The 19,630-nt window shown below is 47.3% G+C and overlaps 1 protein-coding gene across 1 annotated transcript in view; it reads right to left on the bottom strand.

Annotated features, from left to right (window-relative positions):
- The window catches only part of HGSNAT (heparan-alpha-glucosaminide N-acetyltransferase), a 2,225,524-nt gene that overhangs the window by 255,604 nt on the left and 1,950,290 nt on the right, over positions 1-19,630 (bottom strand). Inside the window, exon 16 of the mRNA XM_069637664.1 lies at positions 16,426-16,496. Coding sequence (XP_069493765.1) covers positions 16,426-16,496 — 71 coding nt within the window. The remainder of the gene's footprint in view (positions 1-16,425; positions 16,497-19,630) is intronic.

Genomic DNA, 19,630 nt, shown 5'->3' with positions numbered 1-19,630 from the left:
TAGAGTTGTCTGTCCGAATGCAAAATGCACTGCTCCTGATTAATGTGAGGAACGCCTTGAGTGTGAACCAAATGGCCATCATATCCAGCCAGTTGATGTGGTTTTGTTGGTCGTCTTAGACCAGAGACCGTGTACTGAATGTGTCCCCAGGGTAGCACCCCACCCTTGGAGAGAGGAATCCGTAGTTAAGGTATGATCCGTAGCAGGCGGTCTGAATGGTCTGCCCGGCATGAGGTTTGCATCTTGCCCCCACCACGTGAGGACCTGCTGTAGGTGCACAGGTATAGTTACCAGGGCTCCTTCATGACCTTACTCCTGGTCCCAGGATGCCAAAAAATGCAGCTGCAGCCTCCTCATTTGCAGCCTAGTTTAAGGGATAGTCAGGAGGCATGCCACCAGTTCTCCCAGCTAGTGCTGGTACCACCAGGCTGTAGTTACTATTCTGCTGTGGAAGTGAGCAATGGAAGATTTGATCACCGCCACTTTCTCCCCCATGGGGAACACCATCTGCTTCTGCGTGTCTCCCTCAGCAGCCCCAAAAACACCAGTGTTTGTGTAGGGTAGAGCGGAGACTTCTTGAAGTTGATCGAGAACCCCAGTTCGTAGAGTGTAGTCATGAGTCTGGCCGCTGAGTACCTGATCTGCTCCGGGAATCCCTCTCTGACTAACTAGTCGTCAAGGTAAGGATATACAGGGGGGCCCTCTGACCTGAGCAGGGCCGCCACCATGTTCATTAGTCTTCTTAATAGCCGTGGCACTGAATTCAGGCCGAATGGCAGCACCTTGTATTGAAAGTGCAACCCCACGACCCGGAACCTGAGGAAGGACCGATGAGACTGCACTATGGGGACATGTATATATGCGTCTTTCAGATCCAGGGAGCACGTTCAGTCCCCCCCCCACACAGCGCCTCGGCTATAAGCGCTGGCGTCACCATTTTGAACTTCCACAGAAGTAGGTACCGATTCAGGAAGGAAAGATCTAGGCCCACTTGCAGGCCCACCTGGTTCTTCTTTTGAATGGCAAAGAAGCAGGAGTAAAAGCCCTGCTGAGGGAGAGGAACCTCCTCCACCGCCTCGCTCTCCACAAGGGAACGCATCTCTGCCAAAAGTCCCGATCTATGGAATGGAGTTTGGGATGGCAGGGGAAGCCCGAAGCCGGAGGAGACTGCTGAAAATCACCCATGAGTCCATAAAACGTGAGCGCCAAGCTTGACTGTGCAGGGCCAGTCTGCCCCCGACTCCTATGATGTGGACCTGAGAAGAGCCATCATTGCTTTTTTGGGTCGGAGGCAGATGACTGGGAGGTAGACGGTAAAAAGCCTTTGTGTGAAAACTTCTGGTGTATTCGCCTATGTTGGCTGGGTGACCTGTCTGGTTGCCTGGCCCGGCGGTCCAGGACACCCCAGAAACCGCCAAAGGATCACCCTCTGCCTGATCGAGAGTGGCCCTGTGTGTAGGTTTTGGCTGCTCGCTTGGTGAGAATGGCCAGGGATTTGTCCGTCTGCAAGCTGCTCTTCTTTTTATCACATTCCTCGTCCGTGGAGGAGTAGAACAAGTCGGCACCTCTGAAAGGCAGGTCTAGGATTCTGTCCTGAAGATCAGGGTTGAATCTGGTCACCTTGAGCCATGCCGTACTTCTGATGTCAGTCGCCACAAAGATTGCCCTGCTAGCAGTATCTATGTGCGCCACAGTGGCTTCCATGATGTCCTGTGCCTCGAGTTTCGCTTGTGTGAGTCCTGCCTTAAATGAGGCTTGTTTGTCGGCCTCGAATATCGGGGAGGAAGTCTGCAATCTCCCTCCAGTCGTTGGTTGGTTAGCCACTGCCAGGATGGCATTGGCTCTGGCCTGCCTGAGGTGAAGGCCCGCATTCAAGTAGACCTTCTTTGCATAGGCCTTGAGCATTTTATTCTCCTTGACTAGCAGTGCTGAAGTTGCAGTGCTTGTGTTAGAGGTCTGGGGCTTCGCATTCATAGATGCCGCCACAATTACTGAAGACAGTGGCTGTGGGTGCACTGACAATCGCCCTCCACCTGTCTGAATTTTGCATCCAGCCTCTTATTTGCTAGCCGAGTGGAGTGGGGCTTGAGCCATCCCGTCTTCGCCAGAGCCTCCACATCCGGGATGCCAGATCTGGATTCTGCTTTGAAAGTGAGTACTTCAGCCAGTACCCCTGACTCCGACAGCTCCTTCTGGGGCTGAGTTATGCCCAGGTAATCCGCTAACCTGTTAATCCTTTCATGGAATACCCTAGCCAAAAGAGGCGTGTCCTGTTCCTCCTCATCAGTGTCTTATTGGTCACCTCAATTAGAAGGGGCTCCTTGGTCCGCAGGTGTTGGTTCTGCTGTCAAGGCCCACAGTTCCTTTCCCTGGGATCACCTCACCTGGATCTTCACTGTGGCTGGGTACCCTCTGTCTCCTTCTCCGGTCCTTCGGGGGTTTCTCTTCTTCGCCTTCCTTCTTTAGAGATCCTTTCCCCTTCTTACGTTCAAAGAGATAGGGGCGGTCTCCTCCCGAGGCCACCTTGACCGTTGATGAAACAAACAGTCAAGTGAACCCTGGGGAGCCCGCTCCTTCAAACAGGGAAAAAGCCTGGACGGCAGAAAAAACCCTGTGTAGCTGCAGATGATGATGGCCGGGTGGATTTGAAGGTCCAGAGGCTGGTATGGCCTTGCAACAACGATCTTGATTGTAACTCCAATGGATAGCGGCACAGTTACTGGGCTTTCATTGGGAGGAATGAAAGAGCCCGGGAAGGAGAGGCAGAGGGTGAGGCCGCTGAAGAGGACTTCCGCGATACAAACGGAAGCGTCCAAGGAAGGACGAAGGAAAGATCACACAAGAACAAACAGGGTAAGCAATGGAAAAGCTCTACCGGAGAACAGGTATGATCAAGGAGAGCGAGAAGTCAGAACGAGAGATAGAGTGAGAGAGAGCGAGTGAATATGAGTGAGAGAGAGCGCGAGAACGGAGACGAAATGAAAGTAACCCCGAGCGGGTGGGAGCCGACAAGTCGGAACCCGGCCGCCGGGGGAGACAGATCTGCGGCAGCGCGAGGCTGACCACAGAAACAGAGCTAACCAAAGTCGGGAAAAGTAGACCGAATAGAACAGCAAGAAAGACAAGGGAGGAGAACCGATACCCGGCTAGAAGGCTAGGGCAGCAGGGAAAAACAGGGTAGCAAAGGGGAAAAACTAGATAGGCACTGGAGAGGAACAAAACGAAAGTCAGCGAAAGCGAGTTGCAACGCGACTCGCAGGGGTCGTGGCTTCCATATATGCCTGCAGCAAAACAAAGGCTGGACCGCTAGCAGACAAGCCGTAGAGACCTAATAGCGCCTCCATCTTGCCCATAGCTTCCATGGCCGCAGCGGTGTGACAGTATGCCCTCTCCTCGTCCCTTCTCCTCCAGGTTTCCCTGGGTGAAGGCGATGGAACAGTCTAAGTAGACGTGGGGCGTGTATGTTACGTCTGGGTTCCCAAGATCGTTCTGCAGCAGAGTACCCTTTCCAATGGACCAAATACTGCACGGTGCCATGTCTGTAACGGGAATCCAACAGCCTCTCCACTTCATACTCTTCAGGGTCAGGATCCTCGATCCTTGAGGAGGAGAGTCCACGACGACTCATGGGATCGGGATGATAAGTTTTCAGAAGAGAGGTATGAAATACAGGGTGAATCTTCTTCAGACTAGGTGGTAGTCATAATCGAAAGGCGACAGGGTTCACCTGAGACAGAATAGGGAATGGACCTATGAAACGGGCCGAGAATTTTCCTGGGTGAACCCAACGTGGGAGATATTTGGTTGATAACCACACCTTAGTTCCTACTGTCCACCTGGGATTAGGTGATCTCTTCTTATCGGCATATTTCTTGTAGCGGATCCTACTAGCCTCCAACTTCTGCACCGCCTCCTTTTGGATGGAACGAAGATCATGAAGGCGTTGATCAACCGAGGGCACTGTTGTAGGAGGTATCCCAAAAAGAGGTATGTGTCTCGGATGATACCCGTAGGTAAAGAAGAAGGGACTAAATCCTGTAGCGGAATGTTGGGTATTATTGTAGGTGAATTCAGCCAATGCTAGATAGGACTGCCACATGTCCTGTTCCTGATTACAGAAACAGCGGAGATATTGTTCGAGGGTGGCATTTAAACGTTCTGTTTGGCCGTTGCTCTGGGGATGGTAACCAGAAGATAAAGCTCTCTTTATTCCCAACGAGCTACATAACGCTGACCAAAAACGAGAGGTGATTTGAGCCCCCCTATCAGACACGATGGTCCGGGGCAGGCCATGTAATCTCACCACATCTCTCAGGAACACTTCGGCCGCAGCAGAAGGCAGGCCAGGCAGGGGAGAGAAATGTGCCATCTTGCTCAGGGTGTCTACAGTCACTATGATAGCTGTGTACCCCCTAGAGGGGGGAAGATCTACAATAAAATCAGTAGAAATATGTTCCCAAGGTTGAGATGGTAGAGGTTCTTGTTGGAGCAGGCCTAAAGGTCGGTGAGTGGTTTGCTTATTGGCTGCACATACTGGACAACCCCTCACGTATGCCTTAATGTCTTTTATCATTGTCGGCCACCAGAAATATCTAGAAGCCAAATGTAGGGTTGCCCCTTGGCCCTTATGCCCAGTCGAAGGAAGGTCATGGCACCAATACAAGGCTTGAGTTTGAAGTTCCTTAGACGGTAGATACAGTGCGCCCTGATGAAAGTACAACATACCCCTCTTAACCAGGAGTGGTTGGTACTCCGATGACACTTCGGAACGACTGGTAGCAAGCTCTACATCTTGCAAGAAGGAGCTAATCATTCCCAGGATTCTCTTGCCCACAAGTATTTCATCCTGGCCCTGATTCTCTTGGTCCTCCAGACTCCGGGAAAGAGCATCCGCTAAGGCATTGACCTTTCCGGGAAGGTAAGTTATTTCAAAGTCAAATTGGGAAAAAAATAGGCCCATCGAGCATGTCGGGAGTTACGACACTCCATCTGCTGCAAAACCTTCAGATTCCGGTGGTCTGTACGGACCAGAAAAGGATGGGCAGCTCCCTGTAATAAATGTCTCCATTCAATGCATGCCTGGCGGATCGCCAGTAGCTCTCGTTCCAATACTGAGTAATTCCTTTCACTTGGTGTAAGCGACCTGGAATAATATGCAACCGGATGTTCCACTCCATCCTTGCCAGTCTGTAGGAGGGCGGCTCCAATTGCCCCTCCGGAGGCATCCGTCTCTACCACAAAGGGGAGAGATTGGTTAGGTTGCACTAAAATGGGAGCTGTCGTGAAGGTCTTCTTGAGTAACTGGAAGGCTCGATCGGCATCATTATCCCATTCAAACTTCTGACCCTTCTTAAGAAGGCGAGTGATAGGCAAAACAATGTCAGAGAAATTAGGGATGAATCGTCGATAAAAATTGGACAGACCCAGAAACCTCTGTATCTCCTTGGGACTCTTTGGAGTAGGCCATCTAAGGACTGCCTTTACCTTTTCGGGATCCATCTGTACCCCCTCCTTTAAGAGGATGAACCCTAAATATGACACTGAGGCAGCTTCAAAGACGCACTTCTCTGGCTTAACCAGGAGCTAATTATCCCTTAACCTTTGGAGGACCTGCGAGACATGCCTTCGATGTTCTGAAAGGGAAGAAGAAAAGACCAAGATATCGTCCAGATAGACCACTACAGAGGCATATAACAAGTCCGAGAAAATCTTATCAACGAAACGCTGGAATACGGCGGGGGCGTTCACCAGACCAAAGGGCATGACTCTATATTCAAAATGCCCCAGAGGAGTCCGAAAGGCAGTCTTCCACTCATCCCCCTTCCTTATTCTCAGCAAGTGGTAGGCTCCCCGAAGATCTAGCTTGGTGAAGATAGAAGCTCCTTCAACAGCTTCAAGTACCTCCTTTATAAGGGGCATAGGGTATCTATCTTGAATAGTCAAGCTGTTCAATCCCCGGTAATCCATACACGGCCTGAGTTCTGCGGTACCCTTCTTGGGAATGAAGAACATTGAGGCCCCTGCTGGAGAATGAGATTCTTGGATCAAGCCATTTTGTAGATTAGCATCTAGATATTCCTTCAGTGCCCTTCTTTCTGGTAGGGACATAGGATACATGCGCCCAAAAGGAACCGATGCTTCAGGCTTCAGATCGATGGCACAGTCCTCTGCTCGATGTGGGGGTAGAGTACGGGGTAGTTTATCTTCAAAATCTCGGCGTACTGCTGGTAATACGGAGGAATCGTCTGAACCACAGCCGAGGAGGTTGGAATTGCGACTCCCTTCCCCTCAAAAGGAGATGCCTGGGGTAGACACGAAGCCGAGCAATACGGCGACAGAAAACAGACGGTGTTGGCAGACCAGTCAATCCTGGGATTATGTTTGCGTAGCCAAGGTATGCCCAGGATGACAGGGAAGTGGGCAGCTCTAATTACATCAAAGGTAATCTGTTCTTGGTGCTGAAACAAAGACATGGTGGCTGGACCGGTCTCCTTGATGATGGGTCCGGATGAGAGAGGGGCTCCGTCTACACCCTCTACTGGCAAAGGACAGTCCTTTTGATGTAGGGGAATAGCTTGTTCTTGCGCCCACTGAATATCAATAAAGTTTCCTGCAGCACCGCAGTCCAACACAGCCAAGGTTTCTAGTGAAGCGAGAGATTCAAAAGTAAGATGAACCGTAAATACCATAAGTCTATGGTCCTCTCCCGACACGTCCTGTTGCCTAGAATTGCAGGGATTCTTCAGCCCCGCCCGGTTCCTTTCCCTGCTCAAGACCGGGGAGATGCGTTTCCCGAGCGTCTCGGGGGTACCTCGGGGGCAACTCCGAAGCAGATGCTACGAGGATCCGCAATACATGCACAGACCTTGGTCTCTGCGTCTCTTCCGTTCTTCGGGAGTCAACGGACCTCTAGTTGTTCCTATTTGCATAGGCTCTTCTGTCTGTGGTCTGGTAGGGGAGTCTGCCGTGGGGGTTCCTGCAGACTGATGAAGTCTAAACCTCCTCTTTTCTAACCTTTGCTCCTGCAATCTGTATTCCAACTGCAGAGACATTGTGACCAAATCTTGGAAGGAAGCAGGACGTGCCATCCGAGCAAGCTCGTCCTTGAGTTCATCATGTAAGCCTCGTCGGAAGAGGGTCTGCTGTACAGAATCCGGCCACCCCGCCTCTGTAGCCAATTTCATAAATGTGGAAGCATAAGTCTGGACATCTTGGTTTCCTTGACGGAGGTCTAGAAGGGCTTCATAGGAAGAATATTGAACCTCTGGTCTTTCAAATCTGACACGCATCAATTGAGTGAACTGAGTGTAGTCATTTACAGCAGGGTTTGCCTGAGCTATCAGTGGAGTAGCCCAGGCCAAGGCATTACCCACAAGGTTGAAGACCAGAAAGCCTAACTTGGCTCTGTCGAGTTCATAAGCCTTAGGTCGAAACGTAAAGTATATCATACAGGCATCCAAAAATTCTTTCAAGAGTTGAGGACTGCCATCATATTTCCCAAAGGAGAATGTCAGGGGAGGTAAGTCGCCTCGGAAATCCTCTCGAGCCGCTACCTGTTGGCGTAAGTTGATATTCTCTGTTCTGAGGCTCTGAACCTCTGCCTGGAGGCCTTGAATCGCTGTCACCATCTCCTGGTATTGCTCCAAGGAGGCCATAGTAGTTGGGGGGCGTTGCAAACTGTCAAGGCCCACAGTTCCTTTCCCTGGGATCACCTCACCTGGATCTTCACTGTGGCTGGGTACCCTCTGTCTCCTTCTCCGGTCCTTCGGGGGTTTCTCTTCTTCGCCTTCCTTCTTTAGAGATCCTTTCCCCTTCTTACGTTCAAAGAGATAGGGGCGGTCTCCTCCCGAGGCCACCTTGACCGTTGATGAAACAAACAGTCAAGTGAACCCTGGGGAGCCCGCTCCTTCAAACAGGGAAAAAGCCTGGACGGCAGAAAAAACCCTGTGTAACTGCAGATGATGATGGCCGGGTGGATTTGAAGGTCCAGAGGCTGGTATGGCCTTGCAACAACGATCTTGATTGTAACTCCAATGGATAGCGGCACAGTTACTGGGCTTTCATTGGGAGGAATGAAAGAGCCTGGGAAGGAGAGGCAGAGGGTGAGGCCGCTGAAGAGGACTTCCGCGATACAAACGGAAGCGTCCAAGGAAGGACGAAGGAAAGATCACACAAGAACAAACAGGGTAAGGAATGGAAAAGCTCTACCGGAGAACAGGTATGATCAAGGAGAGCGAGAAGTCAGAACGAGAGATAGAGTGAGAGAGAGCGAATGAGTATGTGTGAGAGAGAGTGAGAGAGAGAGCGCGAGAACGGAGACGAAATGAAAGTAACCCCGAGTGGGTGGGAGCCGACAAGTCGGAACCCGGCCGCCGGGGGAGACAGATCTGCGGCAGCGCGAGGCTGACCACAGAAACAGAGCTAACCAAAGTAGACCAAATAGAACAGCAAGAAAGACAAGGGAGGAGAACCCATACCCGGCGAGAAGGCTAGGGCAGCAGGGAAAAACAGGGTAGCAAAGGGGAATTGCAGAGAAAGGGGAAAAACTAGGTAGGCACTGGAGAGGAACAAAATGAAAGTCAGCGAAAGCGAGTTGCAACGCGACTCGCAGGGGGCGTGGCTTCCATATATGCCTGCAGCAAAACAAAGGCTGGACCGCTAGCAGACAAGCCGTAGAGACCTAATAGCGCCTCCATCTTGCCCATAGCTTCCATGGCCGCAGCGGTGTGACATCTGCTTCTGAAGAAGACCCAGGCACTGGAAATGGAGGTGTAGGCACTGCAACTGGAATTATCGAAGGCATGGGCAACGGTGGTGGTGGTGGAGGTACAGGCTGCGCAGGCACCGGCTGAGGTGGCGGTGTGGAAGGCAGCATCTGCTGAATTATGCCCTTAAGGATGTTCCCCTTCTGTGGAGACTGCACGAGGGTCAAACATTTGTTGAAAAAACAATCCTTGCAAGCGGGTTGGGTGCGATCCTGCACCGGCTGCGGTGGAGTAAAGGCCTGCTGTCTGCTCCCACCTTGCGAGTACATGTGCTCACGGTACTTTGACTGACCCGTGAATGTCGGGTATGACGTGGTCCATGTGACCAGAGTCATAGGACCCCAATCTGCCCTAGCTGTAGGCTCGTGCCTTTGCGGTTCACTATGTTGGCGGGCTTCTGTCCTGGGCGCCAACTTGTCTATACGTGCTGCCATTTTGTCCATGCCTTCCACGCGTGCAACTGTGGACGACATGGGCCTGGGCTCGGCCTGCATGCCTGGATGCATCGGCTCTGCCTCACCCTGCACCTCAGGCATGGGCCTGGTAGGCAATTGGTCCTCAGCCATGTGGCCGGTAGTGCTGTCTGCGCTGCTTGTAGGCGCCCCTCAGGCGTGTGCCCGGTAGCACAGCTGAGCCCCTCGGGTTGTGTCCAGTACCAGAGCCAGTAGGCTCCTTTGCGGCAGAACCGGTAGGGCCCTTAGACCCCTCTGCCGTTAAGCCGGTAGCTACAAGAGCCTCAGTTGTCCTTGCTGCCGATGCAAGGGTCCGATTGACCCCTCCAATCAGTAGGCTTCCCTGTGAAGGAGTGGCCCCGCCGGGGTACTTTTGAGAAGAGTACCCTTACCTTCTTGGTCTTCCTTCATACGTATTCCTTAATACTCTCCGGCGGAGTCGTAGAGAACAACTCTCTCCACCGCCCAAGCCGGTTTCTGAGGGACCGGGGCATGAGAGCGCCGCACGCTGAGCAGCTTTCCCATTCCTGGTCTTCCCCAAGGCACCGGAGACAGAGCGCGTGCGGATCCGAGGTGGGAAAGGAACCGTTGCACGATGTGCACCTGCTCAAGCCAGCCGCAGTCCACATGCGCCGGGGACAGACTCGGACACCGGTGGACGGTGGTCCCAAATACCTGAAAATTAGAAAAACAAAAGATTAGGGAAAGCGCATGGAATTACGAAGCTTGAGGCCTTACCCAAGAGTGCTGGTGAAAGTGGCTCGCTGCCATTGACGTGGAAAAGAGGACTGAGGTGTAGCGCTGGTGAGCGGGTTTAGGGAAGCGCATGCTCCCATGACCGTGCCCCCGCACGCAAATAAATTTAAAGGGTAAGTGTTCTTTTTCTGGTGAAAAAAGGTTCAGTTCCCGTCCCTAGCAAGGAACACTCATACAGGATGGAGGAAAGGGGACGTGACGTAGGAGTAAGGACAGATACCACTAGGCTATTCGCTCATTCCCTTAGAGGACTCGGATCCCTCATGGGAGGAGTTTGGATTCCCTTCAGGGTACTACCCTATTGTACACAAGGAGGAAGAACTATTTTCCCCAGAAACATCCCCTAATGACTCACCAGAACAAGAAACCCTAATTAACTGTGAGTATGAGGTTGGGTGAAGTTAAAGTGAAAGATTGCAGTCCTACGGGAATCTCTTAGTGGAGACCAGGCCCTAGGGAACCCCAATGCAACACCATCTAACTCACCACCCCTCTCATCAGAACGAGTTGTTGTCTCTCGGGTCCTGAAAGGACCAACGATAGATCAGGAGACACTAACAAATAATTCTCTTTTGAAGTAGGAAAGGAGGAAATCACTCCCTGGGTTTCCTTTCGTTTCCTTAGATGTGCTAGAACCCTCCTGTTTATAACATTGTTTATTTTGTGGGAATGGGGACATATCATGGCGTTCTGCCCTGAGAATTTAGAAGAGGAATTAAGGGAGGCCCAAGAGAAGGAAAGGGAAGGAAAAGGAGATCCTCCACTAAATACAATTCCACCCCTTGACCACAACCAAAATCGCGCTAAGAGCTACAAACACCCCAGGAAATAATACCCCTTCAACCAGCTTGATCCCCCTATCATTCCTTCAGTCAGCGAGGATAAAAACAGTAGAGAAGAAAAGGTTGAACGATCACATAAGAACATCTTAAATACCCAATCTCATGATGTGCAGACAGAAGAGAAAAAGAGCCTGAAGAAATCTGAGGAAAAGAGGAAGAAAAATAAAAACAGAAGGGAACATCACCCCCTGTTATACACTGGGGCTAAAAACAATTATCGGTTACCTGCCACTCTTGAAGGGAGAACCCTTTGAGCCCAGCAAGATAGCGGGAGTGAAAGGTGTGCCATACGATCAGATTTACCTCCCAAAAGATGCAAGCAAACCGGTAAAATAAAAATAAGCTGTGTCCATGGCCATGGTGAGAGACACCCACAGCCACAAATCCCTATCAACATCTTGGAAAATAATAAAATTTAACTGTGGCTGGAATTACCAACTTGCCAACCCAGCCAGTTTTAGGGACTAGCTTGCCCCAATTTAATCAATGGGTCTCACAGGTGGCCCAAATAAACACGAAGACTCCTCAGAATAGGCTTCCCCATTCAAGGGAACCAGAACCACCCAATTCCGAAAAGAGAATCAATGGGGAAATCAAATGCTATTTTTCAGGAGTGGAGGGACACCAGAGAGAAGAAACCAACCCAAGGGTTATGTGGGGTTTCTCGGACCGTCAACCTTATTGCTCCCCAGTGGAGTACCGGAAGGATCGCGAGCTAAGTGATGTGGACTTTCCCTCCCGGTTTCCCTGTGAAGCACCCTGGTCCAACCTGCATAGGGGAAGGGTATGTGAGAAACCTAAGGATGAATGCCCCAGATGAGACATGGTATCCCTTTTCCTGTTAACCCTGAAACCTCCCTTTCCCAATCATTTATGGGCTATTGTGGCTCCTTGTCCTATGGTTTGAATAGACCTAAACACCACTATGGTACTGGGACGAGAAATAGTGTGATAAAGAAACTCCAATGGAATAATCAGGCATGTCTGAATAATGGACGCCACCAAGGTCAGGCACTTGAGCATAATGACCCACACCTGGGTTCATTTAACACTTTCCCACAAGTATAAGAATGCGGATCTTGTAACATGGCGGAGTTGAGACACCAGCTGGGATCGGGAAGCAGTATTAGCGGAGATTCAGTGGAGGTGTGGTAGTGAAAGCAGCCATGGTGGACCAATACTGGAGGCAGAGTATGTCGGGACTGGGAACACTGAGTGGCGGAGGTTTGGTCCAACAAGAACTGTGGCAAACCGTTAGAGGCAGAATGCCCTGGACCGACCGTCAGCTGAAATAAGAGTCGAGTGACTGGCTTGAGAGCAGAAGCTCTACTCTGCAGAGGCCTGCAGCAGGGAGCAGTGCTGAGTTGGGCTCTTACAAAGAAGTCGGAAAGAAAATGCTTGTGGCCTCTGGGTGTTAGTCGAACACCGGAGTGGAAAAGGGGCAGGCGAGAGGTCTGTGTGAGAAGAAGCAGCAGAGTATTTTCAGAAGGGAGTTCATAGCAAGAAGGTTTGAGCTGGCAGCAGAGTCGAGCTATAAGACCGATGAGTTTCTGGGAGAAGGGAAATACCAGGCTACTCTGCATGCAAACGTGGAAAAAAAACTTTGCAACAGTACCCCATACTACCCTGAAGACATTGTTGAGTAAAGTGAATTTGAAAATCTTGTACTTCAGTAACGACAAAGTAGCAAACCATTTGTTAAACCCACTGAGTTATTCGACGAAGCGAAAGCATCTCACGAACGTCTTTGCAACAAGTAGAAAGGCTGAAGCATTGTGTCCGTGAGTGTTTGAAGATAAACTTCTCAAGTGAATATTGAGTTGTTAAGTGTTAACGAATATAAAAGAATAGCGAATATTGAATACCCAACTGAAAGAAAACTTTACAGGCAAAGCTGCAACTGAATGAAAGCTAAAAGGGAAAGTGCCCATTGAGGACAATCTACAGAAAAGAGCACAAGTGTGAAAGAGTGCGACAGAAGGTCGGGGAATACATACGACCACTGAAAAGGGAACATTATGAATGGATGCAGTGTGGCATGGTCAAAGACTGGTATATGATGTGTGACACATAACGGCAAAGCTAAGAAGCTAACCAGGAGAAGCCAGGAGAGTGTAAACCTGCTTATAAAGCCAAGAGGCCGCCAAAGAGAAGCTAAGTGAATGTTAAACTGTACACAAGGTCAAATACTGAAGAGCCTGTGTGGGTTGAAGAGCCTACGGCTCCTGGTTGCGTGACCTGTGATGGGTGGACCGTGTGGTCTGACCCGGGAGCCCTGAATTGTGAAAGCCAAAAACATTGTGAAAGAAGCCAAAAAGGAGCATTGTGAATAAACTGTTAATGCAATCCAGAAGCAGTGTCAAGTGGCCTGGAATTGTGTTAAGCAATGAAAGACTGAGACCAGAATCAATTGTTAGGTTGAAGTCTTGGGGAAGGAAACCCTGAGACTTGATGAGCTGCCAATGCTGTCTTGAGGACGGAGCCTCAAGACCCCTTTTCTTTGAACTGTGTTCCCTTGAACTTGGGGAAGGGAACCCCAAGGATTTGTGGAAATGTTTGAACTGGAGAAAGGTAATCTCAAGACTTTTATGGAACATTCTTAAATTTGCGGAAGGAGAGCTGGAGGAAGCTCAGAACTTTGTGTTGATCACCATTTCTTTTAGTATTGATATCCCTACACATTATTTAGCTTTAGTTGTGAGGGCAAAGATAGGTTTTGGACACAGACAGACTTAAGTTGAACTCTTTTTACTCAGACTTTCCTTAGTTTCGTTCAGGTTGGGAAATCCCACCTTAGCATAGGGCAAGTTAGGCCTTCTACCATCCTGATATTTGATTTAAAAAATAATGTTATGTTGAATTTTAAATCTGTTGTCTGTGTCTTGCTTCATGACGCCTTCACAACAACTAACCCATTTTCTCCTCTTGGACTCCACGCCTTTGTAACTCAGCAGAAGGCGCGGGTTCATCTCACACACCATGCACTGACATACAACACAAACACTATTGCACAACATCCCTCTATAAGAATTAAGCTACCTTGAATGACAAAAAATTGAATTGTAGCTTCCCACGTAACTCTCTATCTCCTTAAACACAATCCACCTGTTAGTTCATAGTTTACCTCTGCTGCGCCCATCCACATGACATTCAGACACAGGTGACTAGTAGGGTCTTGGCCACCTTCACATAACTAATGGCCGAAATGCACACACGCATAATAGCACCTCCCAATTCTCCCAAATGTGTACTCTTGTCCCTTCAGAGGACGTTCAACAAAACAGCTCTTTGGGACCATATTTATGGGGAAAGGCGCTATACAAATGACCAAAATAACTGAAAGAATGAATCTGTTAATTTTGTTCCATAGTTCTGTGTCATAGCGTGCAGTGATGTGCAGTTATAATGTCGAAAGCATTTGGTCGAATTACAAAAATGTCGAAAAAAGAATGTTGAAATTTTTTTTTTTTTCGAATGCTTTCTTTTTTTAATTTACATGTTTTTTTTGGGTTCTGCAAGTAAAAAAAAAGGTTCAAACTGATTTTCTTTTTTTTTTTAAAAGGGGGTTTGGGGGCAGAACCCTCCCATTTCGAACAAAAAACAAAGAAAAAAAAGACATTCAAATATTTTTTTTCCACATTATGTTTTCGACATTTTGACTTTCAACAAAATGTTTTTCGACATTATCACTATAAACCGCGTGCATTCATGGCGCGAGTGTTCCCTGGTCTGATTGATAGAAAAGTAGAAGCTGACGCCTTTCTGACAATCACCTAGAACTTTCTGCCTTGCTTCTCTGGGGGATGGGAGGGTGGTAAGAGGAGATGCCGGATTAGCTAGCTTTCTCCTGGCAACCCTGGCTTTGGATGACCTCGGAGGCACAGTGGTGCAGTGTCAGGAGCTTTATATTTCTTTTCCAGATAAGCCATTGTGGCCAGTGTGAATAATGGGCTTTTAAGTATGGTCTCACCAGTTTCCCAAATGGTGTCAAGTATAGGTATTGTGGTGGTCGTCCTTCTCTTATCCCTGTGCTCATAAAGCACTGGCTTATCCAATGTGCTGGAGCATGCCCTTGATGAGGCTGAATATGAAGGACTTCTCTGCCTCGGACTGGTGTAATGGCGATTTTCTGGCCCTCTGCAGTAGCATGCAGACTTGTGGTTGTCTCCATTGAGCGAGCTTTCCTCCTTCTTCGATACTCTGCCAGAATATTTAGCAATGATTGCATGCGGGTAGGCTGAAACGGGTCCTGTGGATCCTCTGCCTGTTTTGGGTGTGGTTGCCAAGGGGGGGGGGGGGCTATTCACCTTCCGTACTGTTTTTGCCCTGTGTTCTTCTATATCTGAAAAATCTTCTTGTAGAAGAATGTCTGGCAGCTTTGTATTCTACTTTATTGGGGAGAGATTGCAATAATTAAGCAGGGATTTCTTTACTTTTGAAGTATCTTCAAGGCTTACCTCAGTCATGGCCATGACAAGCCAGGTTAAGATATTGCATTAATATATGATTTCTCAGTCCTGGCTGCTAACCAGCAACTGAAAAGCCCACTGGTTGAAAGAGCGGGTCCTATTCTTCCAAAAAAAGAGTGAAGATGGCTTTGAAAGTTTACAATTCTTAGAGCTCTAATGATTCCCCTAGTTACTTAGACTGCAGTGAAAAATCTGAAGCTGACTGCCTGGGGTGGAGCTAAAGCCCTGTCATCTCATTGATCAAGAGGAAAAGTACTAAAATGAGGTGGATATGTTGCAAAATGAGAAGCCTCTACTGCTGTATCAGCAATGTCCATTGCTTTATATGTGATATTTATTTACCGGGAATTCACAATTGGACGATGGGGAATAATTCAAGCGTGTGAATCTATGAAAGATTTAATGCTGGAGAAATATAGTTTAATATTTTGTTTTTTTGTAATGCATCTGTGTCAGACTGAGGTTCGAGTTTCAAGTGTTTTTGGTTTCTCGTGTGATAGAGTTTATTCTCAAAGCATGCTTCAGATTCAGTTGGTGGATGATAATGAAATATGCCACTAGAGGTTATGCCTCTGGTGGACACTAGCAGGAAAACGTTATGCAGTGATTTTAACGAGAAAAAAAACGAATGCAAAAATAATTAAAATGTATCGAAAAATAAATATATGCGGCATGGGGTAATAGGTTAAAAGGTGTTGGGAGACGCCCAAGTAAAAAATTTAAGAAAAATAAATCTTTTTTTTTTTAATTCGGTATTATTTCATTCGTTAGGATTTCATTCAGTAAAATCACATGTAACCCAGGAAAACAAATGCACTTCAGCTAACATAAAAGGGAGAGGCATTTAAAGTTCCTGGTATACTGTGAGGGAACTAGCATGGCAGGGATTTCACTTATTCATAGCATCACAAAAATGATGCTTCCTGTGAACAGCTGCCAAGAACAGATGCTTTTTAGCACAGAGAGAAGTGTTTTAACGAGTGACAATTAAATACAGTATACTCTTTTCCCAATTTCTAAATCACTCATTATTCAGTCAGGTATAAGCCAAACTGTGCACAGTTGGCAAAATGTTCGATGCTACTTTGGCGCATCAACACTACTTCGGTGCATCAACAATCTCACATAGTGCAACACTTACCATAGATTCTTGTTGACTGGTATAAACCCTTCATTTTGTGAACATTTTGTCAAAATAGCTGATATGATTCCCTACAAAGAAAAAAAACAGACAATTTGCCAATATTCAAAATAATTCAAAAAAGCATCAGGTATATTGGTAATGTTAATTACTTTATCAGTTTCACCCTGTGCTTGCATTTTTACATATTAAAGTACTATTATTTGAATAAATCTTGTATTGACGAATAATCATTCCACCCAGTGTATGCCACAAATGACATCCCTAAAGTTGGCAATTATAAAACAGTGGTACATCAATAGATCCATGTATTGCTGAAAGCTGCACAACTTAAAAAAGGAGAAACCAGAATAAATGAAAATCCAAATTTTCCTAAATTTGAAGAAAAAAACATTAAATTAGATTTGATAAATATATACACACACAACAATTTGTAAATCAGGAGTAAAAAGAGATGTGTAATGGATATTAACAAACACTACAATAAAGATGTAGAAGCTTTGATTTTTATATGCAACTTACAGCATTTACATTTCTAATACAGCACTTTGCTCTGGTATGTTAAAAGTATAGATTAGACTACTTATTTGTTTCTGAAACTTGTATGTGACAAGGCCAGGTAACTAAAATAAGCTTAACACGCATAGGAAATTAAACCTGCTGTGGGCACACTTGATCTCTACTGCAGCTTTCTGAAATATATTCAGCAGCTTGATTATCTGGCACCTATGGGAACCCAATGATGCAGGATAATCAAATATGCCCAATTAACCTATGTCAGCTATCTAGGTGCCAGAAAGCTAGAAAACAGAAAAAGGCTGCATAACAAGCTTCCAAGGCTTTTGTTTTGTTTACCAGCATAATCACCTGGAAACCTGGTTACCCAGCTTGAAAATACTGTTTAACCAGGACATTACTATTACCAAAATAGGAGATGCCAGTTAATAGAATGTTCACTTCAGCAGGAAACCAAATAACAACGCTTTCCCTGGATCTATGTTCACTGAAAAAAACCTTTTGTTGAGGGGACATTATAGTTACAGTGCAAATCCTATACATTACTGAAATTAACCAGTTCTGATTAGTAACTCAACCATGAATAACCCCCACCATGCACAGATCATAACGTCACAGATATCATCATCTTCGGCCATGCTTTGGGCACACCAGCCCTACACGCTGTTCTACCAAGGAGAGTAGTCACTCACTGTGGCAGGGTTAGGCCTTGTCCCAGGCACAGAGAGCCTCAAAGCAGTGCCAGCAATATATGATTGGCCTGCAGTCATGCCCTATGATCACTGTGGCAAAGGAAAGCCCCTGGAACAGTGACTCTTCACTGCAAGTTCCCCACAGCATGCACACCAGACAATATGCCCAGGATATGGCTTATTTTATGCTTCAGCACCTTTACCCTCACTGTAGTGCACAGTGAGCATGACCTCTGGCCTGCTTATGGGAGACTGTGGCCTGCAGCTATGTGCCACCATCACTGTTCACGGGGCATGACCTGTGGCCATGCCTTGAACAACCACCCTCCCAATACCCCAGGCTGAAAAAATCACTAATGTCCTGCTATCACTGTACCTGAGGTGTAGCCTTTGGCCATGTCCCAGACACAGTCACACACACGACAGGCACAGTGACCATCCCTGCAATGCCTAAGGTGCACAGCCTCTTTGATCCAACTATTTGTCCATACCCCTAACACAATGATCCTATCTCGAACCTTCTTATCCAATTCTGATGTCATTCCGCCCAGAATTTGTTGTGCTACACTTTAGCCAAACTGTCATGTGAGATTTTGAATGGGCAATATTTCCTTTTGGAACCTCACAAATCTAACTTTGCCCCATTTTACTCTGGAAAAACTTCTCAAAACATTGACAAATATTCAAAGTTAGCTATATTTTTTGGAAACTTTAATGCATTTCCAACCACATGGCCAAAGTAATATGACTCCCAAAGATGCATACACTTGGAGACTGCCCCTGGGTGGTAGCAATATAAATCAACATACCATACTTATGGTCGGGTATTCAAAAATGTAAGTAAGCTCCCAGACTCTCCGATTCTTCCTCCATATCGGTAAACCCTGTGTCTAATTTGGCTTTTTGTTTTTGGAAAGTAGCATATTAAAGACCTCTGTTAGTTTGCATGGGGCCGGTGGATGATAGAAGAGGTGCGTAGGTTGGCAAAGAGTGCTGAGTGCAATGGGGCATGTTGTGGCTCTGTGAATGGTGGTGTAGGCTGGGGTTGGATAGTGGTTTAGAGTGCACATGGTGGGGGAAGCTGATTAAGCTTCGGTGGCTGGCGGTGTGTATGGGGTATCAGGTAATATTATCCCCATATATATGGTCGCCGTAAATAATATTGCCGGGAAAAGTTTGCAGCGATATTATATGGGTGACCATATATATACCCCTGCATGTTCCATGCAATAATGTCGCCACAAAAAACGGCCATTTTTCGGCGATATTTTTGCATGCCGATATTTTTGTGGCGACATTATTACATGGAACCGTGTATGGTGGCAAAGGGAGTTGAGTAAAACAGAGCAGTTTGTGGCTCGGTGTGGAGGGTGGCATAGGGTGCGGATGGTGGCATATGCTGATGGTGGCTATGTGTGGTGTAAGATGGTGAAGCAATGATAGATAGGTCATCTGATATGTCAGCGTTAGGTATACACTTTTATTAGAAGATTTTCAAGGGAAAGGGTTTGTCTAATGCCTTGGGACAACAGAAAGTGAGCAGGACAAACCCTGGGAATAGCAACAAAGCTGTAACCCTCAGAGTAAAAAAAGCAATGGTGGACCACAGCTGGAGAAATATGATATCATCATGCCAAGAAGTGAAGCTGGGCCCGAAGTATCTCGATTGTAAATTTGATTTTGGCTTTGAGGGGCATTTGGATTATTTCAAACCACTGTATGCATGTGCCCTATATTTTGACTCTCGTCTGAGGACCCCGAGATTGGCCACCTTCACACACTCTTGGAACAGTGAAGCAACGGGCCAGTATCTACTTTGCTCTTCTAGTACAGAAACAAAAAGTAACTTTTTATTCTTTTGCACAGGCCTTGGTGCAATGTGATCTAGGTATTTAAAGCCTATCCTTAGAGTGGCAGAAGTTAGGTCTACTACAGAAGCTTTTTTTTTTTATTAATAATTTTATTTCAACAAACAATACAAACCAAACTTGCAGTGC

The sequence above is a fragment of the Ambystoma mexicanum genome, chromosome 14, assembly GCF_040938575.1.
Source record: "Ambystoma mexicanum isolate Mex_15411 chromosome 14, UKY_AmexF1_1, whole genome shotgun sequence".
In the NCBI taxonomy this organism is placed as follows: domain Eukaryota; kingdom Metazoa; phylum Chordata; class Amphibia; order Caudata; family Ambystomatidae; genus Ambystoma; species Ambystoma mexicanum.
This window is presented reverse-complemented; position numbering and strand designations above follow the sequence as displayed.